The sequence below is a fragment of the Hemicordylus capensis genome, chromosome 1, assembly GCF_027244095.1.
Source record: "Hemicordylus capensis ecotype Gifberg chromosome 1, rHemCap1.1.pri, whole genome shotgun sequence".
Lineage (NCBI taxonomy): Eukaryota > Metazoa > Chordata > Lepidosauria > Squamata > Cordylidae > Hemicordylus > Hemicordylus capensis.
The window spans coordinates 63,559,765-63,586,432 of NC_069657.1; the positions used below are offsets into that span (position 1 = coordinate 63,559,765).

At 41.0% G+C, this 26,668-nt stretch overlaps 1 protein-coding gene across 8 annotated transcripts in view; it reads right to left on the bottom strand.

Annotated features, from left to right (window-relative positions):
* Window positions 1-26,668, bottom strand: part of DPH6 (diphthamine biosynthesis 6) — a 370,426-nt gene that overhangs the window by 229,184 nt on the left and 114,574 nt on the right. For all 8 annotated transcript variants that reach the window (XM_053286588.1, XM_053286584.1, XM_053286586.1 and 5 more), the window contains exons 6-7: window positions 21,459-21,520; window positions 1,843-1,937 (exon numbers count right to left, since the gene is read on the bottom strand). In XM_053286588.1, the coding sequence (XP_053142563.1) occupies window positions 1,843-1,937; window positions 21,459-21,520 (157 nt within the window). The remainder of the gene's footprint in view (window positions 1-1,842; window positions 1,938-21,458; window positions 21,521-26,668) is intronic.

Consider the following 26,668-nt stretch of genomic DNA (forward strand, 5'->3'; position numbering starts at 1 on the left):
GAATTGGCGGCAGCAATTTCTCAAGGCAGAACTTAGGGGCTGTTCAAGAGACCATGCTGAAATACTGAGGTATGACCACTTGTCTTGCAATGGCACATGGCCTAACTGCTGCAGCACAACTCTATCTCTCTACTTCCACAATAAATCAAAGAATACGAATGGCTGCTATGTTGTAAAGTAAAATCCCTCTGCAAAATTAATATTTCCATCTTGCACTCTTCTGTGTAGCAGGAAAGAAAAGAGGTCTTCCTGAAGCTAAACTGGATTTGAATCCTATTTATAGCATCAGCCCAGTACTCTCTTCCATTGAATCACATGCCACACCTTGCTCACACTAACAAAAACAACATGAGTTTTGTACCTAATTGTGCATGTGTGCAGATACACTGAAGTTGCTGCATCCTTCAAAGTAAGTCACTTGCTTTAAAATAAAACATGCATAAGATCATGCAATGTGCACTTGCACATCACTGAAGTTAACAAGAAGAAGTCAGGTTTTTATATTCGTGACATCCCTAACTCTTGGTAGCAAAGTCACTGAATACCGATGTTGTCCATGCAATATCCATTTCATCACCATATCCACAAAAAGCAATCCAGAAGCTTTAGCATGTCATTTCAGGATGGCTTCAATGGCATCCCATGGATTTGGATAAACATAAGTACTCTTTCCTTCAGGAGACACAGTATTAATTTAGGACTAGATGGGCCTAAATTGATACATTTGTGGCTAAGGAGAGATTCGATCTAGTGCTTGATCACTGTGCTATAATAGTTTTGTAAAAAGGATCTAGGGAACCTGGAAATACTAGGAAGCACTTGAACAATTCTAAGCTTATGCCTGATCCTGCTGCTTCTCTGTTCCTCAAGTGGCAGTAGCATAGTGTGATACAAAACGTATCCTTAAGGGTACTTTTAGCTGGCTCAAATTCAGCCCAGATCAAGTCTGTTTATTGGGAGGGTAGCTTTCACGCCTGAAATGTTCCAAGTAATATGATCCTCAAACCATTTCACCCAAGTGTAGCCAACTGGGCTACTCCTAAGCGAGTTGTTTAAAGATTGTCTAATAAAACAGTATCAATGTCTGCTCCACACTACTTTTAGACCAATGATCTCAGTGAAAAAAGGTAATTTGATTACAATCTGTAAACTCAGATAAAAGAGGGAAATATCAGATAGAAGAGGGAAATAGCAGTCAAAATAGCTCCTTTAATATATGCAGTCTAAGTTATTTACCATAATTGTACTGACAAATCTACATAAGAAATTTCCCTTACCTCTACACATACATTTTAAGAATTTATGGCAAAGAAATAACCTACTCAGTGCAAATTGGACTGATTCAAAACATTAACATTCAAAAACATCCTTTAGTAATTCAAGCAAAATGTTTAGCATTATCATCCTAAGTTGCTAATGTTAAAAATAAAAAAAATAAGAGAGAGAGAGAGAGAGAGAGAAGGGAAACAGAGTTAATGGAACCCACAGGCTACTGATGTGGCAGTTTATCAAATGTAGCTGTAATGAAAGATAAATATTACAGGCAATTCGCACTTCATGAAAGGATAAAAGTGTCAGTGTGTAGGTACCAGTTTTACTGCAGGCCATAATCAGCAAGTAAACGAAAGTGCAAATGTCTAAAAAGTTTATAGCTTTCTATGAAGGCCTCGTCTTGTCAGGCATTGATTTAGGTTTGTAGAGGACTTTGCCAGTGTTAAACAAAGTGCGTGTTTGTGAACTTAGAGGACATGTTCTGCTGCTGCCAACACAAGTAGCCTCAAGCTAAATGTTAATATGTTCCCAGTGCTAAATTTAAAGGAAAAGGAAAGCTCAGTTCCTTACACAACTATTTTCTTCTTAAATAGAGGGCAATCCAATGTGAATGTTTCATATTCTCCACCTTCTCCACAGATATGGACTCCATACTTCTTAGAAAGCTGAAAAATGAACATTAAAAAAAAGTCACCAGGGGGAAAAAATATTGCTTGTATAAACTGAACATAACAAGAATGTGCAGTAAAGCCGTACATATTGCAATAAGTCAGTGTTCAAGATGCCACTAGGGTTGCAAGATCCTCACACAGATATGGTACTTACACTGGCAATTGAACAGAGGCACAAAATGAGGCCATAGTTGCTGCACTTACTCCCTGTGACTACTCTCCTAGCTCCCACCCCGCAAACTGCCATAGGAGTTTGAGTCCTAAAAAGGAGTCCTACTGGCCACAGCAAACAAGGAAGAGGGATGAGCAGTCTGGTACAAGTACTGGGGCCAGGGCGTATCTAGGGTAGGGCAGGCAGGGCACGTGTCCCGGGCGCCACTTGAAGGGGGCGCCATTTTTGAAAATTAATTTTTTAAAAAATCAAAAAACGGCCACCAAAAACAAAATGGCCACCGTGCATGCTCAAATGGCCTCTGTGAGGCCCTAGGCCATGCCAGGACTTGCAGAGGCCATTTGAGCATATGTGGTGGCCATCTTGTTTTCAGCGGCCATTTTTTTTAAAAAAAATATTTTTAAAAATGGCCAGGACACATGCTCAAATGGTCCCTGTGAGGCCCTAGAGGCCAGTGGGGGAAGGGGAACCTTTGCAGACCCCCTCACGGCCCTTAGAAAGCCCCCCAAAGGGGCTACAGGTTAAAAAAAATTAAAAAATAATAATATAATATGTCACTGTACACATATTCAGATTGGCACTATGTACAGAGAATCAGGGCTTGTGAATACTGAGCTGAAGCTTATGAGCTAGGATTGTATTCATTTGCTCTTACTTTGCTTCTTGTGATAAATGAGTTAAATGTGATGTCTTAATAATATGGCTATTAATGGTGAGTTTGTCTTTGAATCAGTATGAAATCCTTAGTATTAAGCCCCACTGGGAGTTTCTTGTTCTCTTTCTCTCATTTTAACTGTCTTTCTGAAAGACTAGAATATATTCCAAGCAGTGACAGAGTTTACTCTGCATATCCTTTAATTATTTTCAGAGTATCTGGGAAAAGTCAAAATCTCCATTTATTTTTAAAACTTATGTAATAGTGATGCTACAATGCATAGTAGAGAATTAGACAGGCACTTCTGTTTAGTTTTCCAAGTACATCTCCACATATTATTTGGATATTTCATGAGCCCCAGCATACTGAAATTTGTAGTTTTCCAGCATTGTTTGGTCTGGCTCCATCCACTGCGAAATAGGTTTTGAAAGATTAAAAGATTAACGAGCTTGACTTGTATTTTTCAGCTGATATTATGGTAAAGTTATCTGAAAGATGGGTGTCAGATGTTTGGACAGGGGGCGCAATTTCAGTGTTTGCCCTAGGCTCTATTTTCCCTAGATACGCCTCTGGCCGGGGGAAAGATGGAACAGCTGCAAGCTTGTAGTATCTTTATTTTAATGATTAAAAAATGCCATCTCTTGGCATAGGTCTTAGGAACTTTGTTTTCATGGTATTTTTCATAGGCAAAAGCTACAGCTCTTCTTTGTTTTGCAAACTGGGATATGTTTGAAGGAGAACTCCAAATGTATGTCGATAAACCCTTATATCTCACATCGCTCCAGCAAGATGTGATAGAGCATGCACCCAACAGTCTTCAAACGTATGTAAGAGGAGTTCACAAGACATAAGAGCAGATCTGCTAGAGCAAAGCCTCCTAGTCTAGTATCTGTTTCCCCAGGGGCTAACAAGATGGCTCTGGGAAGCCCACAAGCAGAAGATGAAGGCAAATTCTTCTTCCTGCTGTTGCTTCCTTCCACTGGCATTCAAAGGCATATTGACTCAGAGCCTGTCAGCAGTGTTCCCTCTAACAGGGATTCCCAGATGTTGTTCACTGCAACTCCCAGAATACCCAGCTACAATGGCTTTTGCTTGGAGATTATGGGAGTTGTAGTCAACAACATCTGGGAATCCCTGTTAGAGGGAACATGGCCTGGCGGTGGCATATGATTATCAAGAATAGTATCGACCTGTCTTCCATGCATTCGTTTAAATCCCTTTTAACTCTACCTAAGTTGTCCATTACAAAATCTTGTAGCAGCATAGCATATTCCATATATTTAACTCTGCTGTGAGAGAAAGTACTTCCTTTTCAGTCTGTCCCATATCTCCATTGGATGCCGTTCTAGTATTGTGAAAGAGGAAGAAAAATCTTCTCTGTCTCCACTTTCCCCACACCATGCATAATTTTATAATCCCACTTAGTCACTTATTTTCCTAAACTAAAATACCGCATTACTCTAGCCTTTTTTAATAAGTGAGGTGCTCCAGCTCATTCATTATTTGGGTTGTCATCATCTGAATCTTTTCCAAATCTACAATAGCCTTATTTCACATGACACAATCAGAACTGCAAGCAGTATTCCAAATGTGGCTCTATCATAGATTTGAAGAAGGGCATTAGCAATTTTATTTTTGATCTCTTTCTTAATGATTCCTAGGATTAAATTTGCCCTTTTCACAGCTGCTGCATGGGTTGGCATTTAAACTGAGCTATCCACCATAACCCCAAGATCTCTCTACTGCTTAATCACCAACAGCTCAAACCGCATCAATAAAAAATGTGAAACTGGGAATTTTCTTTTTTGGTCCAATGTGCATCACTTTACACTTTTTTTTTTTTTTTGGTTGAAAAGTGGCATATAAATATTTCTAACACCACTACGTCTTTTAAACAACAACAAAAAACCAGTTACAGTGGTTTACAGCAAAATGTATGACATACTATGCTGCGTCAAATTGAGCAAGTTCTTCTTTCCATGCGAAATATGAGAGCCACAATTTAAATTTGGTAAGACATCAGAAGGAATAAACATGATGCATTTCCCAGAGTCTTGGACACTGACTGAGAGCCACAGATTCAAATTACACCCCACCCAAGGATTTTCATATTGGCTTTTGGATAAATCTCTATTATTCAAGCTCACCCTCACCCTCAATTTCTAAAATGGAAAAGGAATCATCTACCAACAAGGTTATGAGGCCTCTGTTAAAAGTGCTTTCTAGGAAGAGCAATTATCACCACAGTCACCAACTGTCTAACAGCGTGGACTAGGACCGGGGAGACCCAAGTTCAAATCCCCATTCAGCCATGAAACTTGCTGGGTGACTCTGGGCCAGTCACTTCTCTCTCAGCCTAACCTAATTCACAGGGTTGTTGTGAGGAGAAACTTAAGCATGTAGTACACCGCTCTGTGCTCCTTGGAGGAAGAGCAAGATATAAATGTAATAAATAAATAACATATATGCTTGCCAACTGTGAACAGAGCTCCTGCATGGACAATACTGCTGCATGGTCTATGGGGATTCCCCACTCTAACTGTTGTCCCTGTGCCACTTTCCACACATTGCCAAGGGTCCCCTAACCCCCAGGAAAGCTGAAAAGGGAGCTCAAGGAGCCACAGAAGGGAGGAGAGGGTGAAGAAGATCATTTGCATGAGCTTTGTTGGGCAACCCACTGAGGCCCTTTTCAAAACATGTAGACAGCGATATGGTGACTGCATTTAATGCAACCACATGGAGATAGTTAATCATAGCAAGTAATTCACATAAGCAGCATGTACATGTGTGTACATGTTTCTATTTTCTCCACCTCACTGCAAACTTTTAAATTCTAATTGGTTCAAGCTCAAAATGGGCTGTTTCAAGTGTTTTGAACTTGAAACATCCTTATAATAAGGGGCCTGTTTTGAGTTCGGATCGAAACCACCTTGTTTTGAGCGCCATTTTGGCAGGCTTCCTTCCTCCCCCCCCCTTGCTGATTGGTTTTCTGGCACTGGCTTCTGATTGACTTGAAAGCTCCTTGCTTCTTGGTTGGTTTGTCATCATAGAGATCAAGTGTTGTCATGGGCAACTGTGCCCTGATTGGCTGTGGGGGAGGGAGGAGAAACAAAAAAGGAGAGAATTTCAAAATGTTTTAAAAGGGCCCGAAGAGGAGAGTCAAAGAGAGCCCTTTGTGTGCTCTTGAAGAGGATACGTCAGGAGAGGAGGAAGGAAGAGATCAAGGAAGGTTTGATTCTGTGGTTTTCTTTTCTCAGCACTGAGTATAATACTGCTGGATCTCACATTGACAAAGGCACAAATTGGGTGATGCCTGCCTTCCTTGACTTGTAGTTTGGTTTGTGTTGTGACATTGGGCAGTGGCAGCTCAGCTCACTCTCTCTCTGTGTAATATTTTCTTGCTGATTGCTATGAAATGAGCTCCATGTCTGGCCCTTGAGACTAACTTGTGCTTTACTTACTCTGGTCTGCTTTGCAATCTGCATTGCAAGGTATAGTCAGTCAAAACGTGACTGAAGACATTGTTCTAGTTGAGCTTATGGCTATGCTTGCTGCTAAGGGTGCTGCTGTGGCAGCTGATGCAATGCTAAAGTAAGGAATCATAATTGTGTGAGAGAGAGCAATTTGTGCCAATGATGTTACTGTAGCGCAGGCACTGTGGTTGGCTGTGGATTCTGGTTCAGTTCTTTTTTGGCCATTTTTGGACAGTGTTTGAAAAAACTGTGTGGTGTTCTGTACTGGAAGGGACAGATTCCCTTTTACGACGTGCTTCTAATCTGCAGTGTTTTGCAAGGCAGGAACACAAAATGCTTTGAAAATTGTAATGTAAAACTTGTGTGTACTCTGTGAGTGCAGCTTGTTTTGGTTATAGGTAACAATGGGGAACAAGAAACATCCCATTGTTCCTCATGGGTAGCTCCTGGGGACACCTAGAGACACCAAAGTGGGTTGTGTGGTAGGGCATTATAGGTGCTACCTACCACACAACCCACAAAAGAAATGGGCAAGATGGCAATTTTAATGAAATTTTTAACTTTCCCCCCCAAACTTCATAGGATCCTATTTCTTTTGTGAGTTGGGTGGTAGGCAGCACCCATCATGCCCTACCACTAAATCCACTTTGGTGTCCCAAGGAGCAACCCATGGGGAACAAAGGGATGTTTTGAATTGCCCATTGTTCCTTACAGCCAAATCACTCAAATAACTTGAATTGTTTCGAGGTCGGTTAGTCAAAACAGCCGGCCTGGCCACTGTTTTGAAAAATCTTTTTGAGGACTTTGCTATGAGTTCAAGCTTGAAATGAATCACAAAATCCGTTTCATGCACATCCCTACCGCAAACCGTGGGGTGGGGAGAAGGTGTTACTGGTTGTGTGCTGAAAATTTCTGGTAAGCTAATTCACACAAATTCCTTTCTGTGTGGAGTAGTCCACATGAATGGACTGTAAGGGGTTATCATGTCACTGTTAGGTATGTGCACAACCAGTTTGTGATCGAACCAGTCCACTGTAATCCAGACCAGTTTGAGTGGTTCGATCACACAAACCACTCTGAACCAGTTTGAGCTGGTTTGTCAGTTCAACTAGCCCAGCCGGTGGGTTCAACCAGTTTGAGCTGGTTCGTCAGTTCAACTAGCCCAGCCGGTGGGTTCAATCGAACTGGTTCGCAGAGTGGAGATTTGGTTTGAATTTAGTCTGAACTACCGCTACCAGTTCTTGCACACCCCAGTCACTGTTTCTGTGCATGAATTAGGCCTCTTTCACCCATGCAAGTACTTCAGTTTGAAGCATGTTACTCCTTCAAGACTGTATTATGTTACAAGCTTTTACAAGAAACCAAGCATTTAGAAGAATTCTGTCTGTTATACTTTCTGTGAAATTGCTTAAGACGTATACAAGGCAGTGGTTACTGTCTAGAACATCACAGGATGATTTATCCTGTAATGTATTTTTCTAATATGTGACAGTGGATAACAACGATTCCCTATTTGGAGGAGGCAGCATTTTTTATTTTTAAAAAGTTTATTTCCAACCTTAATGCATGCATTTGAAGTACCATCTGGTAAATTTAAACATGTTCATTTCAGGGTACTATGGAGCAATTAAGGCTCCCATAATCTGAATTGTGAGGTTTTGTAATTTGACTGCCTTGTATCAGGTATTATTTCTTGTAAATTCATTCATTCATTCGATTTCTATACCGCCCTTCCAAAAATGGCTCAGGGCGGTTTACACAAAGATATAACAAACAAATAAGATGGAACTCTGTCCCCAAGTTCACAATCTAAACTCTGTCCCCGGGGCTCACAATCTAAAAAGAAACACAAGACAGACACCAGCAACAGTCACTGGAGGTACTGTGCTGCGGGTGGACAGGGCCAGTTACTCTCCCCCTGCTAAATAAAGAGAATCACCACATTAAAAGGTGCCTCTTTGCCGAGTTAGCAGGGGTAAATAAAATTCCATCCACATTTTAGAGCCAAGACAGTGCCACACAGTCCCAGAAAGATATAGCCTTCCACCCCATGCCTACAAGCTACCAACAGTTGCTCTACTATCCATGCAGCAACTGCTACCATGACAGCACAATTCCTCACCATGACAGCATTACTTCCTCACCCTCTTCTTCCATAACTGCCTTCCTGCTGCTTATCACTGTAAGCTGGCCCAGAATGTGAGCAGTATTTAATTTCTAAGATGAGCAATGTTGGTGCTCAAGTCTCCCAAAAAGCTAAATCCTGCCCTTGTATCCTAATTTCAGATGTATAGGGGCTAATTTGTTGTGAGACACAGCCATTCTCCAAACATTCAGAATCCTTTATCATTTTTAAACATGTACTAGAGTTCATTTGTAGCTCATTCTAAAGTAAATTCTAGGCGTAAACTCTAGTGAACCCTGGTTCAAACGAAGGTGCTTAATTCGAACCAGGGTATACTGGAGCTTACCTAGCTAACTAAGCAAAGAGGCACCTTTTAAAGTGGTGATTCTCTTATATTTAGCAGGGGGAGAGCAACTGTCTGTATTCAAACCCAGCACAGCATCCCTCATGTTGTTGTTAATAGTGTCTGTCTCATGTTTCTTTTTTAGATTATGGACCTTTTTTGATAGAGAAGCATTTTGTTTGTTATTTTTCTATGTAAACCACTTTGAGCACTTTGTTGAAAAGTGGTATATAAATATTTGTAATTGTAATAGTGGTGGTGGAGGTGGAAGTGAAGTGTACTCCAAGAATTTACCCAGAATGTGCTACAATTTAACTCTGGAACATGCGAAAAGGGAAGTGTAGGACTATTCCTATAAACTTGTGAGCCATTAGAAGGGTGAAGGAGACAGTCCTTATAAGGCTTCACAAACTGGACATGGGAGCAGAGCTGGTCTTGTGGTAGTAAGCACGACCAGCCCTGGTTGCATATGAAGGGAAGACCTGATGTGTGAGCACTGTAAGATATTCCCCTCAGGGGATGGAGCTGCTCTAGGAAGAGCAGAAGGTTCCAAGTTCCCTCCCTGGCATCTCCAAGATAGAGCTGAGAGAGATTCCTGCCTGCAACCTTGGAGAAGCCACTACCAGTCTATGAAGACAATACTGAGCTAGATAGACCAATAGTCTGACTCAGTATATGGCAGCTTCCTATGTTCCTATGACCTCTCCAGAAGGAAAGATACATGTCTGATGTGGCATAATAGAAATACCAGTATGACATGGCATGGCATTTGAATGCAACTGAACATTACCCCTTTATTGGACGCCTGATCACATTTTAAATCTACTAACCTGACTAAACCGGAATATTTAAGAAGGCTCTTTTGCTTTTGTTCCCCTTCAATCTTTTACTTTGGGGAAATATATATATAGTTCAAATAAAGATGTTATCTGTCACATAATTAAATCATGTCTGTTTACCCAATTTGGATGGTAAATTGATTTTTTTCCCCAAATAAAAGATCAAATTATCTTTTCCAGGCCTATGTTATCACCAACGTTTTCCTTTAATGAGGGAATATCTCTTTGTCTAAAAATAACCAAACATTCACATAATCAAGCTTTCACTTCCAAAACTCACACTGCTGACATAAAAGATAGCTCCACCTGTCAGAAGCTGCTGTAAGGTACTTGTAGGACAAATCTATCAAGAATAATTAATGCTGATGCAATAAGAATGGACAACTCACAAAACAGTTAGTCAAAACAGCTTAATCTTCTTCCTGCCAAAAACTACTGCTGAAAAGCTGTTTGAAACAGAGAGCCCCGCCAGGTATGAGCAGCTACAAAAGACTTTTCAAAACGTGGCTATGTTCGGAACAATAAAAATATGGCTGTTCTTCCTCACTGATGCCTTGGCTAAGTATATCACATTCACAAGAGAACAGAGAATACACCAAGGAGGGATAATTGTTTACATTATTTCTAAAATTGTTAGTTCTAATGCTGTCTCTTTGGTGCCAGAAATCCTTCCTGGATATCAACATCAAACACTTTCAGGGTTCCAACTTTGTGCATTCTGTCCTTGTTGAAATATCCCAGCTTTCCAGGAGTGAGTGGCTCTTCAGAATTCGTCTTTTCAAGTGCCAGGTGCAGACCCATGTCTTAAAGTGACAAATTTATGGAGATAAAATTAATGGAGGTGTTTAAGTTCCAAGCAAGATTTATGTCCTACAGATCTTCAGAAACTGGTATACACACACACACACACACACACGTACACACGTTATTCCTTATAGATCTGCATACATATTAAGAAAGCGGGTACTCTGCTTATAAGAACATGAAAGGAAATTGCAGAAGTTTGTATGCACAGTGAGTAGCTGAAATAGAAGCAATCTGGCAGTATTTTTTCGTTCACATGGCAAATACAATGCAACATTTACATTGCTATAGAACCGTTAATATTTTAAGGTATAAACTTTGCAAAATTTGATCTGACAAAGATAACAAGCATTATGGCTCAATATGAATAATGTGGAAACAGAAATGGTGTCAAAACTGTCCCACATCCATCTGCATTTGCTGGTTGTGCCATTCTTTGTATGTATATATTGACTGATTGATTGATTGATTGATTGATTGATTGATTGATTGATTAAGTGCCGTGAAGTCGGTGTTGACTCTTAGCGACCACATAGATAGATTCTCTCCAGGATGATCTGTTTTCAACTTGGCCTTTAAGGTCTCTCAGTGGTGCATTCATTACTGTCGTAATCGAGTCCATCCACCTTGCTGCTGGTCATCCTCTTTTTCTCTTTCCTTCAACATTTCCCAGCATTATGGACTTCTCAAGGGAGCTGGGTCTTCGCATAATATGTCCAGTTTGAGCCTGGTCATTTGTGCCTTGAGTGAAAAATTCTGAATTGATTTGTTCTGTGGTCCATTGGTTTGTTTTTCTGGCTGTCTATGGTATCCTCAAAAGTCTTCTCCAGCACCAAAGTTCAAAAGTGTCAATGCTTTTTCTGTCTTGCTTCTTCAAAGTCCAGCTTTTGCATCCATAGAGTGTCATGGGAAAAACCACTGTCAGAACGATTCTAATCTTTGTAGGTATAGTCACGTCACAGCATCTAAATATCCTTTCCAAAGCCTACATTGCAACCCAACCAAGTGCTAGTCTGCGGCATATTTCTTGACTGCTGGATCCTTTACTGTTTATGGTTGATCCTAAAAGGCAGAAGCTATCCACCACTTCAATATCTTTATTATCAGTTCTGAGGCTGGTTGCTCTGTATATATACTTTTATATTGGGCAATATAAAAATACGCAAAATAAATAATTAAATGTAGCTTAGGTCTAAATCTTAAGGCAAACATTGCATAGGTACAGAAACACTTTTAGAGACACAGGAAGCTGTCATATGCCAAGTCAGATCACTGGTCCATCTAGCTCAATATTGTCTACACAAACTGGCAGTGGTTTCTCCAAAGTTGTAGGCTGGGATCTCTCCCAGCCCTATCTTGGTGATGTCAGGGAACAAACTTGGAAACTGAATGCAAGCTACCTTTAATACTATCTAAAAATATAGGTGGTGATAAAGTCCTTTTTAGAGCAACAGAAATTGAGGCCTTTTCCTACCCTGAGCACAGAAATGCACTGTGTAGACAAAGTTCATAATACAAATACATCTACTGATTATGTTTGGGTGGCAGGGAGTCGCAGGCTGACATACCACACCCAGTAACACTGCATACCCACAATTTGCATAGTATTATACAAGAGTTAGCCCACTGGACTTACTCTTCTGTAAGATCATCTGTATTTATTTATTATTATTTATTTATTTGATTTATATACCGCCCTTCCGAAATGGCTCAGGGCGGTTTACAATTAAAACAGAAAACATTAAAAACAATTAAAACAGAGATACAAATATAAATACCAATTTAAAACAACTTAAAAACCAATTAAACTATCAAAACAATTAAAACCCTGAAAACCAGGTATTCAGTTCAGTTTTTGTGCAGTTTTGCACAATTTGCGCAAGTTGTTTGCACGCAACATTACTGTTCTGATGTACCCTTGTGCGGTACATCAGCCATGAAATATTCTGCACTTGTGGTGACAGATTCTACCTCCTAGTATTAGCCACATGGACACCAGTGGAAAAGTCCTTCCACAACAGGTCCCAAATGAGGGCCACAGCATATGTTTTGCAAGTAGAAAATCTCAGGTTCAATCTTCCACACTGGTGGTGAAATACACTACCTCCTGGTTTAAAGCAGTCAAAAGTCCAAGGCTCAATCCCTTGCATCTCCAAGCCCTGGAAATAGCTGTAGTTCCGTGGAAAAGCACACACTTTAAATGTACAAGGTCCCAGGGACCCTGACATTTCCAAGCTGGGCTACAGAGTACCTATCTGAAACACACCGACAGTCAGCATAGACACTGTGTAGAAACTCACAGCCAGTATAGCGGGAAATATTGCCAGTAAGTACAGACAATGGTCGACATTTTGTGCAGTGCAACGCAAATAGATCCCAATCGCCTGTGCTTCTGTGGGCATCAAAGCAATGCCCACAGTGCTGTACAAGAGCGCTCTTGTGCTAATGCTTAAAATTGCATAATCTCATTTGCACAACGATACTTCCATTATTTTCAATGGACGTATCATCATGCAAGTGCAACTGCACAATTTTAAGCATTAGCACAAGAGTGCTTTTGTACCACAGACCTTGCTTTAGATTCCCAAAGGAGAGTGGGCAGTTCAGAACTGCACATCTTGCACTGTGCAGAATGCCCACCAACACTAACCTAGACACACTGATGGTCTGATTTGGTATATGACCATTATGACCTAGAAGAGTAAAACAAACAATTAAGTTATGTGAGACTCTGCATGTGCCTCTTTCTAATCATCTCCTACTGAGGGCAGGTAACCCTGCTGTATAAAGTCTCTCATCAGGAGTGACTATCTAAGAACATCCAATGCAGGAACTACAAGAATTGCCTGTTCTTAGAGATCATCAGTCACCCTTTGACATCTTGCATAAGAGACATGATGATGATGATAACAACATTTGTTTGTTAGCCGCCCCATAACAAATTATTATCTGGGCGGCTTACAACACAACATTAAAACATGAGATAAAAACACACATTAAAGCATAACAGACCCACCCCAAATAAAAAATACAATACAAAAACAATTTTAAAAACATTTTAAAATCAGTTACAATCACATTAAAATATTTTTAAAATTAAATTTAAAATTTAAAAGGCCTGAGTGAACAAAAAAGGTCTTTACCTGGCATCTACTAAAAGAACCAAGTGATGAAGCCAGGAGAACCTCACTAGGGAGGCTATTCCATAAACAGGCTGTAACCACCAAACGGGTCCTCTCCCTAACAGCCACTCGCCTCGCCTCATTTGGCAGGGGCACCCGGAGAAGGGCCTCCGAGGAAGATCTTAAGGACCGGGTTGGGACATATTGGGCAAGGTGCTCTCTCAGGTAAGATGGTCCCAAGCCATTTAGGGCTTTAAAGGTTAAAACCAGCATATTGAATTGGGCCTGGAAACAGACTGGATGCCAGGGCAGCTGATGAAGCACTGGCAAAATATGCTCAAAATGTCCAGTCCCAGTTAGTAATCTTGCAACCTTATTTTGTACCAGCTGCAGTTTCCGGACCATTTTCAAAGGCACACCCACATACAACATATTGCAGTAATCCAAGCAAGAGGTTACCAGAGCATGAGTACAGGGGCGTAACTATAATAGGGCAAAGGGAGACATTTGTCTGGGGGCCCACTGCCTTGGGGGCTCCCCAAAGGCAAGTCACATGACTGACTCCCCCAGCTGTGCACCTGCCTGGGCTTTCTTCAGTTGTATTCATTCTCCTAAATTGATGTGAGTGTTACACCTGGAGCTACCAGAACAGCATGTCTTTCTCTAGTACCATTAAATGACTTGCATCGTCCACAATTTACAAAACCATTAAAAAAATAATTTAGGATGATGTTCTATTGGGGCACATAGGAGATATAGATATAGATATAGATATACATATACATATAGATATATAAATAAAAACTATGCTTTTTGTTACCACTATACAGCCTCATTTAAGATTTCTTTACTTCATGAGCTGAGCTTCAGTGGGGGGGGGGGGGATTTTAAAATCTTGTCTCTAGGCCCACTCGAACCTTGCTATGCCCCTGCATGAGTAACTGTGGCCAAGCTGTCCACGTAAGGTCGCAGTTGGCATATCAGCAGAAGCTGATAAAAGGCGCTCTGAGCCACAGAGGCCCAGATTGCTCTAGGTACATCTCTAATCTTAATTTAGAAAAAGAGCATGTCTCCGCTATCAAAAATTTGGGAAACGCTACACTATGTTGGCTGTAAAACAAAGAATTTTGAAGGCACATGTAGACTAGATTAAATTTTCTTTTAGGTTTTCTCATCTTTGGGATATATTCGCAACATCATATGGAATCTCCTCACCTCTGACTGGGAAAACGAATGCTGCCTGTGGGGTCTAGACCCAGAATATTTCATTACTTTTGTAACCACAAGGCCAGACTACTTTAAGAACCTGTATGGAACCTTGAGCTGGTTCAGAATGCAGCAGCCCAGCCTCTGATGGGATAGAGTCAGTGGCTAACATTCTGTGCAGCTGAACACTGGTATTAAACATCCGCCAGGGCTGTTGAACAGGTGGAAGGTATCCCCGACAGTGTTGTACAGCACAACATTTATGCCATGACTTAAAACAGTCTGTGTGCAGTTGCACAGTACTACTTCCACTGTTTCAAACGGAAGCCATGCTGAGCAACTGTGCAGACACAGTTTTAGATCATAGGGCTGCTATGGGGTCCAGAAATGGTACTGTCTGTATACACCCCCCTTATCACCCCTATAGAGGGGCCTAGTTGGCTTGACTTGTGTTTGAGAGAATCAGTCCAGGAAGAGGCTAGTGGCTAGCACTGAGCCAAGAGTAGCCTAGAGAGTCAGGCAAGGGAGGAAGCGTGGCCACTGCATCCTGCCCCTACGGGAGTTTGCACAAAGCTCCCGAACCAGACTTCTTGCATGGCCATTCTCAATATTCCTGAGACTCCCCAAACCAGTCACCATGGCTTGCCTCTCCTTCCAGCACATTCCTCACATAAGAGTTAAAACCTTCTTATCAAAAATTTCTCCTCTGGATCTGCCTAACCCTAAGCGCTAACGGAGCAACTTCCCCACACTGATACTCAGTCTTCAAGATAAAGCCCATCTGGCCCCTTAAAATCTGTTAAAATCTGTAAAATCTGTTCTGGTTTTTTTTAGAACTATCCTCAGGTAACCATTTACCTAGAAGCTTCACTCTTACATGCAACCCTCACTTCTAGAAGCATCCTCTTTAGACTACATGAATTAGTCTAAATTTAGTCAACCCTCACAAAGAGTGCAGACTTTGGGATTAATCCCAAGCCTGTTGTCCCTCTGCTTCCATCACTGCTCCTAAGCTTCATCACAGAGAAGCCAGCTTCCTCTTTCTTCACAAGTTGTATAAGGGAGTCTCCCCCACCCCCGGCGCCATTTCTTACTCCTGGGAATCTTCCCCTCTCTTCCTCAACCCCCTGCTTTTCTCTATGGATTATGTGTGCGCACACATGCATGTTTATGACTTATTAAGCTAGGTAGTCGGTTTTATTAAATCTGAAAGGCTCTCCCATATAGAGACCCAGTCCAGAGAACAAATCGCAGGAAATCAACCTCTAACCGAATCCATTAGCCAGAAACATTCATTGGGTGTCCCCACTAAACTTGCTCAGCCTTTTTGTTTCTTCTCTTCTTTGCCACCAAACCCTAGAAAATTTCAAATCCCAATCACCCCTCCTCTTGAGCAGCCCCCAACAGCACAAGCAGCTGCCTCCTTTTCCACTCATACTTCTTGGTTAAGTTCAGTCCCTAAACTCGCCTTTTATTGGGGAGCAGGCAACCCCTTTCTTCTGAAGGTCAGAAAAGCTGTTCCTCATTCCTCTCCCTAGACTTTTTGGGGCTGTTCTTCTCCACTTGCAGTCCTTTTCTACTGCTGTCTTTCTCCTTCCCTGAACTCTCCAGGATCCTCTTCTGGAGGAACCCAGTCTTCCCTCTGGTTCTTTCTATCGCTGTCTCTCTCCTTTCCCCCAGATTTCTTGGGTCCTCTTCCCATTAAGCAAACCAACCACCAACGCTTTCCTTCCCTACCTCTACCTATTAAAGCCATAACCATATATTCACAGATGCAGTAGAGGTAAAGAGCCTAGGCATGTCCATCTAAGCCGCCGTCATGTGGGGAACTCCCTCATTAGCATTATAGCCAAACTGCTTCATTGTATTCAACCAAATATATTTGTATTTGAACTTTTAAACTTGTGATTGAGACTTTTCTTGGGTAAATGCCTGTTTTATAACCACCTACAAAGTCTTAAAAGGGGCTGAAAAGCACCCGTCGTAGCAGCTCAACAGACCTCTTGCACAATACTGCCTTTCACACTGTGCAGCAGCCCCAGCTGGTTCCTAACACTAGAGGTGCACTGCGGGGAGTGTCGGCCTCTCTGTGTGTGTGTGTGTCTGTCTGTGTACACACACACACACACACACACACACACACACACACTTCTACACAGGCTTCTGTTGTCTAACAAGCACAATTTGCTGCTTTTGATATAGAACACTCAAAAGGTGTTTAAAGGGATTATTACTATTTTTTAACAAAGTATTTGATACAAACACTTAAAAAAGCCCAAGCTCCTCTTCTTTCCTTCCCCCAAGCCAAAAAAGCCTTACCTCAGGACAGGGAAAAGAACAGCAGGGTGTGGAGGTCTGGGAGAAACCTTGAAGGGCTTTCTCATCATGGAGCATGGATTTCCTGCCATTTCCTATCATTTATTGCCATAAAGAGGCACTATAGGAACTGTCCTATAATAACAGCAGCCTGCACTGCCTGTTACTCCTTTCCCCAGCATAAAGCTTTAATCACCCCCGGCCCCGCTTGCAGAAGGAGAATGGTTGGGCACAGAGCAGCAGAGGTGACAAAAAACCAAACAAACCCCAAATTCCAGGAAGGGCCTGCTGGGTGCAAGGGTGGGGTCTATGCCCTATTGTGACTGCTCTGTTCAAGTGAGATGGGTATTTTAACTCCCAGGGACCCAGCAGAACTGAAGCATCTATCAAAATTTTTTGTGCCAGCTTCCTTTCAACTGCAGTTAATGCTGATGGAGACTATGGCCCCAGCACTCTGAATTTGTTGTTTAATTTGACTAGTTTTTATTTTGTTTTAAATATATAGTCACCAGCCCAGATTCTATAAGTTTAGGTAAGGGCGGGGAGGGGGGGATCTAAGTAACTAAATACTCCCATGACCTCTGTGGAAATATGAAAGCTGGATTCTCTGTATTAAAAGGGGGGATGAGGCTCTAGGACAACCATACTGTACTCTTAAGAATGCGGAAGCTGACAAAATGGAAATGACAGAGGAGACACATCTGTAATTGGCCCATTTCCTTCTGCTGCCTCTCTCTCTCTTGCCCTCCCTCCCTCCCACGCTCCCTTCTCCCTCTCTCACACATACACCACCCCCTGACAGAATTCAAGAGACATATTTTTAGAGCCATAGCCTTAACTTTCGCTGCAGCTGGTGTTTATGCTTCAGTTTCACTAAGTTATAAAGCTAGCTAAATATCTAGTAAAATATTTATGTACACTGACTTTTAAAACAAAAAACAAAAGCTCTATCAACATAAAATGAGTATTAACTGCACATCTTTTCACCACATTATCCACATCTGAAGATCCAACATTGGTTACTGCTTGATGAAGTATAGGATAAACAAAATAATGTTAAAAAAAAAAAGAGAACGCAATGGTTTTGTATCTTTTACAACCTTGAATCTGCAAGAATATGCAACTTGAACGCTCATATAGAACTCTGCTTCCCTTTTCTCTTGCACAACCAGGACAGCATATATTACTCCATTAAGATAAACAGCAGCTGAAACAGCATTGTGGAGGCAAAGAGGCTGTAATACAGCTGAGTGAGTAAGTGGTTGCTTCTCAGCTATAGGCAGTTTTGGATGACACAGATTATTTAGATCCTTTCCAGACTGGCTTTCCGGTGGGCTATGGGGTTGAGATTGCCTTGGTCGGCCTGATGGATGATCTCCAATTGGCAACTGACAGAGGGAGTGTGACTCTGTTGATCCTTTTGGTGGCTTTCGATACCATTGACCATGGTATCCTTCTGGGTCGCTTGAAGGAGATGGGATTGGGTGGCACTGTTTTACAGTGGTTCTGTTCCTACTTCTCTGGCAGATTCCAGATGGTGCCACTTGAAGACTGTTGCTCTGAAAAAGACCCAACTAGGCCACTATCTTCTCCCAACCAGGTCTCCGTAATGCACACCAGGTCAGCATCTTCATCCAAGATCAAATAATGGATGATCTGACCTGCCATTACAAACCTGGACTGTCTGACCAGGCATTACAAAGCAATACGGTGAGGTTCTGTGGGTTGTAGGCACTGCCCTCCACGTTCAAAGAGGTAGTAGGCCTGATTGAAGGGTAAACCACAATTAAGTTACTAAATTCCCTTCCCCTATTAAGACCTGCTGATCTGTCAGCACCAAATCTTGGTCAATTTCCCACCACCACTGGAATGGCTACCCCAGAGATGCCCCCCTCCCCATCTCTAGATGATCTAGACCATACCTACACCAGGCTCAGCTAATCACAGGGCAGCAATCACAGGAGAGTCCTTACCAGGAGTCTAAAACAATGCATTGGCCCCACCCCCCAAAGGCTGCCACCAAAGGTCACCCGCCTATAGGCAACCTGAACTGGAGGCTGTGCCTCCAGCAGAAGCTTCCTTCTTTTAAAGGCCACATAGCTGGAAAAGCCCAATCAGCTGTCTCTCACACAGCAATGGGCAGGGCTAGCCAGCTGCTTGGTGTCAGCAATTAAGAAGGACAAGCACCCAGCTAAGGGGGTGGAAAGGGAGCCTTCGGCAGGGCCTAGGGCTGGCCTGAGCACCCCAAACAGGGAAAAGGGGGAGGGAGGAAGATGGAATGCACACAGACCTCCTTCTAATGTCCTCTACAAGCACCCACGGCCCTTGCTAAAGTGGAGCTAAAGTGTGGTGTTCCACAGGGCTCCATACTGTCTCCAATGCTTTTTAACATCTAAATTAAACCGCTGGGAGAGATTGTCAGGAAGTTTGGTCTGAGATATTATCAATATGCTGACACCCAGATCTATTTCTCCCTTCCAACTTCATCAGGAAATAGCATGACACACACACACACCGCCCCAATGCCTGCCTGGAGGCGATATTGGGCTGAATAAAGGATAACAGGCAGAAGTTGAATCCAAACAAGACGGAGGTACTGTCTGTAGGGCATCGGGATCCAAGAGATGGTTTAGATTTGCCTGTTCTGGATGGGGTTACACTCCCTCTAAAAGATTAGGTTTGTACTCTGAGAGTGCTCCTGGATCCCAGACTCTCCTTGGTTTCTCAGGCCAGGAGTGCTTTTTATCAACTTCGGCTGATATAACAGATATATCCATTTCTGGAGACAAATGACCTTAAAATGGTGGTACATATGCTGGTAATCTCTAGGCTTGACTACTGCAATGTACTCTACATGGGGCTGCCTTTGTATGTAGTTTGGAAACTACAATTGGTTCAGAATGTGGCAGCCAGACTGGTCTCTGGGTTTAAATGTTTTAGATTTTATATTATGTTTTAATTCTGTACACTGCCTAGAGATTTCAATGTTAGGCGGTATATAAATAAAATAAAATAAATAAATAAATAAATAAATAAATAAATCCAAACAAACATAGCCATTTGCATCATAGATGATAAAACCAAAACTTCCAATTCATTTCAAATCTGGTGGAGATGCCATCATCTAATATAACCCATGGTCAGCAAAGCTGATGCAAGAAGAAACGATTTCACTCGCCCAGCTCATTGGGAAGTTGCCAGTCTGCCTTCTACTCAAGCATAAACACATGCAAAAGCCAAGCTGGAAAAGTAGATCTCATTCAGCAATTGCTTAGAATTATCTTAGGAATTCTAGATCACATTTTAAGAACACCTGCTTTAGCACTAAATGGCTATTTCTGAGTTTTCTGTCACCAGTATGTTCTCAGTGCAGTTCAAATGACTGTTAGACAAACATGAACATAAAGGCACACTGATGTCATGTGGGATAAAGAATTGTCCACACACAAAAGTGAAGTCCATTGCAAAATCCACATGAAAGCTCCATGGGTACATCAAATCATAGACTGGAGTTAAAGGAGAAATGAAAATGCTTGAAAAGGATTCCCTGTGAAGGTCATCCCTCCATGAATTCATAATTGATGCTCTAAGTGCAAAATCTTCCAACATTCAGAAACCATGCACAGAGGGCTCCAGTCCAAGGACTGGAACGCCCACTTCTCTGCTTCTAGAAGTCCTCAACCAATGTTGCCCCCCACCCACTGACAATAGGAGAAGTATATTTCAGGCACCCCTCTTCCCAAACATCTGAGAGGAAAAGGTATGGGGGTAGGACTGAGAAGGATGAGTTTCAGAACTGTAAATGGGAGTGCCTCATTTAGCCTTTGCTATTGTGCACAGACTATATAACTCCAGAACCAAAGCTATACTGTACATTACAAAGGGTGAGCAGTTTTACAGGCATGTGCTCCAGAGTGTCCAGCTGAACTCTCAAGCAAAGACTGTAATCCTCCAGTGCATTTTTCTTGCCCTATACCAAACTCAACTATATTGCTGCTTCTTAAAAATGGCTTTGTTTTCCATTTGGTTCTGAAGACTGCTTACTCAATTAAAAACATGTCTACATGAAGATTAATCTTTCTTTTTAAGGATTCATACTGTTACATGAAATAGAGTTGACCAGCAGCAACTGTCCAAGTACCCATTAAAGAAAGACACACCACACTCCATATATTAAAGAGATGTAAATTTTCCTACATCAACATTATTTCTTGGGGGGGGGATATAACATTTTCTAGCCAACCTTTCTCAAATATGGAGCATTTGTCAAATGACTTGTAAGAGGAGTACTTTTTACACATGGATTACATAACATATGCTTCAATTCTTAAGTCTAGTAAATTTGGGCCTAATGTTTTGTTTCTAAACGTAAGTGCTTTAAGAATCAAGTAAGAGTTTCCTCTACAGATAACTTGTTTTTTTGAAGCATAGAATATATCAAGTACACTTTAGATACTTACTTCTAAAAGATAAGGTTCCATTTCAGCCAATGTTTTTCCTAGATGTTTATCCGGATCTAAACCTGCCAAAAGATGTTAAGATATATTTTAGAAAACAAAGTACTGCTTGGGCGTCAGAAATATATACTTTTTTAGTAACCTTCTCCTTTGGAAGCCAGTTCCTGTATAAAAATAATATCGAGGCAAACATAGATGCTCTTAGCCAGAACTCACTCACTTATTCCCTTTGAAAAACTGATTTCCAACCTTGGGAAAAAGAAGTTCATTTCCCTTGCTCTGCACATCAACGGGAAAACACATTGTTTCACTGGCTGTTTTCCATACAAAGAAATTTCATCAAGGCAATGTCCATTCATGATAATCAAAACAGTCCATGGAATCTATCTACACACACACACACACACACGTTCACGAGTTTAAATGAAATATCTGGTGTAAACTCCCAGCAACAGAAATGTGTGTACCACTATGGCAAGAACACATAGAAATTCCATTTCCCTTGCTCTGCACAGGAAATAAGTACTACAAGTACTATTTAAGTAGTCTCATATTACTTAAATAGCCCAAATGATGTAGCCTTATCTCATAAGGAATGAGCTCTATAATTTTGGTTTCCCTCTTCTGTAACCTTTCCAGTGCTATAATATCCTTTTTGATATATGGTGACCAGTACTATACATAGTACTTCAAATGTGGATGAACCATATATTTGTATAAAGCAATTAAACTGATTGTCAGGAGATTTAGGATGGGGTTGGGGAGGAAGTACTTCTTTACACAGCACATAACTGATCTATGGAATTCATTGCCACAATCTGTGGTGATGGACACCAGCTTGGCTAGATTTCAAAGGGGATTAGACAAGTTCATAGAGGATGTCTATCAATGACTAGTCATCTCGAAAGCTATATGCGATGACCAGCTCAGAGACAGTATGCCTCCAAATACCGGCTGCAAAGGAGCAACTTTATCTACCGCTTAAGGGTTTCCCAGAGGCATCTAGTTAGCCACTGCGGGAAATAGGGTGATGGACTAAATCACCCTATGATCAAGCCCTTGGTCTGATCCAACAGGCTCTTTCTTATGTATGTTAGGAATGACTACAGAATCTGTAAAGTAAGTGTGCCCTTGAGTCGGTGTTGACTCCTGGCGACCACAGAGCCCTGTGGTTGTCTTTGGTAGAATACAGGAGGGGTTTACCATTGCCTCCTCTCGCGCAGTAAGAGATGATGCCATTTAGCATCTTCCTATATCGCTGCTGCCCGATATAGGTGCTTCCCATAGTCTGGGAAACATACCAGTGGGGATTCAAACCGGAAACCTCATGCTTGCTAGGCAAGTCATTTCCTGCTGTGCCAACAGAATCTGTACACTTTCTAAATATCAAATTGTACCACTAATCCATCTAGCCTAGTACTGAGTAGCCAGGGGTGGAGCCACGGTGGAGGGAGAGAAAGGAAAATCAATGCTGGCTGGCAATGCACTCTGGAGGGCTCATGCAGGCCCTCCAGTGATCAAGCCACGCCCACACCTACATGACATCACATGCAAGGGCTGCTGGGCACAGGGCGGAACCCGTGCCTCTGTTCCCTGGCTCCGTCACTGTGAGTGGCAATGCTTCTCCAAGGCTTCAGGCAGAGATTATACTGCAGATACAAAGCATATGCTTAATTATGAAATTATGAACCCATCCATACAAGTGGCAGACTGCAATTAGTGAATTTTAGACTGTTAGCCCTTTGGAGACAAGGAACCAACCATCATTCTTTTCTGTGTAAAACCACTCAGACCATTTTTGTTGAAAAGTGGAATGAATAAATAAATAAATGTTTTAAAATGAGATGCTTTCAAAATCTGAAACCAGAGTGTTGCAAAAATCCCTTGAAGCTTTTTTTTCTTTTCTTTTTTTAAGACTTTTACTGAAATGCAGTTTAAGTAAATTTGACATAATGACCTAGATTGACATTTGAGCATTTTAGGTCTGCCTCTATAACTTTAACGTTGCCATAAATTACACTAGGGAATGTTAATATAGGAGAGTGTAGGAAGCAAGCTGTGAAGTTGCCTTATGCAGAGACAGAGACTATCTCACCTTATGTTCTCTATTCTGATGGGCAGCAGCTCTCCAAGGTCAAGTAGAAGTCCTATCTATTACAGTCCTAATGAGAACATTTTATGAATGAAGATGCTGGGAAATGAACCTCATGGATGCAAAGCAGGTACTTCACCAGTGAACAATGGGTCGCAATAGGTCGCATTCGCATGGATAGTAGGCCTCTTGTCCTCAAGAGTGACCTTACCAAAATTTGTGAGTCAGAAGCTGTGCTGGGAAATTACATGATGGCATAAACAGGTGGATAAGTAACATAGGCTAATGCTAAGACATTGTGGGATTTCAACATGGATGCAGGGGAGGAAACACAGTCATCCTGAAGACTGACACAGTGGAATATGACAAAATCAGGGAATTCCTTGGTAGGATGGTTGAGTAAAATGCTCGTGACCAGGCAAGAAATGAGTAAACAACTATGATCATAGAAAGGGTATAAAAATATTTGTACAGGATCCTCAGATTTCGCTGGAAGTCTGGGTATCTTTAGCTGGCTAAATATCCCTATTTTGCTGCTTACTGCTTTGGATTGTGGCAAGTTCTAAAATAAAGCTTTGCTAGATAAGTATGATTCTCATAATTTTGTGGTTAATTAAAAAAAAAAAAAAGCTTCCTTGCCAGTAAGACTATCTAGACTATTGGGTGACTAGTCTGAAACTTCTAAGACTCTTTTAGCTCCACCTGAGCTAAGTCTAAGCGTAGTATGAACCATCTAAATTAAGAAATTTTAATTAATTTAAATTCTCTTTCAAAATTAATCATCAATAGCTGAGCAAGAAATTAAGAACTGCCTTTCCATATCAGACCAGAACTCCATTCATTTTGTTCTACATTTTGTTTCCTATAACAACCAACTGGATGCTTCTTTGAAGCTTACAAGCAGGGCATGAAGATAACCATCTTCCTCCATTTTTGTCTCCAACATCTGGAAATCAGTGGCACTCAATTTATGAACATGGGGTTTTTTAAAATGTTATCTTCCATTGATTAGTATGCTAGTGGCATTCACCACAGATTGTGATAAGGTATTCTGTTGAATTTTATGAAGGAACATTTTTGTCAATCTTGAAGTAACTGTCGATCCATTTTATTGCATGACCCCAAGTTCTAATATTATGAGAAGGAAAGGATCTCTCTCCATATCCACCTTTCATATTTTATAAGTCTGTGTTTCCCTTTAGTTGTATTTTTCCTAGATAAAAAGCTCCAAATGCTTTAGTTTTTCCTAATACAGAAAATGCTCCAACACCTTGATCATTTTAGTTTTTCATTTTTAGCTCTACTTCAAAATGTATCTTTTAAATATATTTGTAGTAAGTTTAGCTTTAAATCTGAAGTATTCAGTACCATTATTATTTTAACAGAAGCTCTCTTCTGAGTGCATTTTAGGTTGCAGCATAAATAGCTCCATTATTGGATATTCATTCTGTTCATTAAAGAATAATTACTCAAACATGGATTTTAATTTTGCTGATTCTAGTTACTGAAATATCAGTGTTCACAAAATTAATAACGAGTTACAGAGTTTTGCTTAAAGCTTATTGATATTTTTCCTGTAATATCGCAATGAGGATCCAATACTTATGTACTTAAGTACAAATAAAAGTTAAAGTAGATAAAAGTACACAAAACAATGAAGTTAACCACACTACATTTTTCCATATGTGGGATCAGCTGCAGAGAAAAGAACCTGGATGGCTGGATAAACCCACAACAAGAACCAGGCCTTGGAAAACTCCATGCAGAATTAGGAAATTAATTAGAAAGAAGAATCATAATTTGCAGTGCTGACATCTATTTTACTTGACTTGCATGTATCAACGGGAAGCAATTATGATTCAATTAAAATATTCAGTTTTATTACTTTACTGACTGACCTTGAAGTTAATGCCCATTTTATTTAATTGCATCATCTATGAATAAATGTTAACCCTAGCATGTTATGCCCCATTATTTTCAGTGCATTTTTCAACTCCCCAACTGAATTATATCAGTCAATTTATTATCCACTGTCAAGAAAGAAAGCAAAGCTTTATTTCTTGGAGAGAACTCTAACAGAGGATAGGAGAAGCATCACAAAAGGTTTGAAAATACTGTTTAACAGTGGCAAGTAAAATGAATTGTACCCACTTCACAGTCTAGAGCTTTACTGTAAAATCAGTATGTGAAGGTACTAATGGCATAAGGAGTCTAAAAAGCTACTTTTATTATCTTTAATTTCTGATGTATCTCTTCTTGGGAACTTTATACCTCCCTGGTTATGACATAATTGCTCCAGAACTAGCCCAGTAGTATAGCACATGCTTTGTAAGCAGAAGGTCTTGGATCAATCCCTAATACCTCCTGGTAAGTCTGGGAAATGTCTTTCTGAAATCCTGGAGAGCCACTGTGAGTTAGTATATATAATACTACCCAGATGGACAAATGGTGTGATTCAGTTTAAGACAGCTTCATATGTTCAAAAGAAGACTAAGTAGGAGCACTAGTGGAAGCAATATTTCCTCCTCCCTCCTCCCTGCAGAAGCTCTCTAAGCCCCACAAAAAGCACTCTTGAGAGTTAAGGCATAAAGGGTAGAAGGGGAAGAATACTTGGAAACCAGGTGCAGAGGAGTAGGTGGTTTGGAGAAATCCCACTCCCTTTGTAGGCCCTTTGCCATACCTAATGGTCTCTTAAGCCCGCAGGATAGGTTTTGCAGGGGAGTCAGGGAAATGCAGTAGGGCGAAAGGTGGAGGAAAACTGCTTGCGCAGAAGTTGGTGTGCTAATTAGGATCCAGGAACATTCGAGAATTTATAGATAATTCAGCCAAATTTCAGTGCTACTGGAGAAACTGCAGATGTGCCCATACAATTTCTGAGTCCAGACAACTATACAAAGATCAAATTTTAGAAAAATGGAGCAAGGGGCCTCACAGGAGCCACATATTGTTTGTTTAAAAAAATTATACCTTTTAGATCTCGATTGAAGACCAATACATTTTCATTCTCTTTCATACTATTTTCTGTTCAGATAATATAGAAGTCACAATCATAATTGTAAAGTGAGAATTCTTGGGTTTCTTTGATATCTGCTCACACAGTGGGACTATCATTCTAATCCCA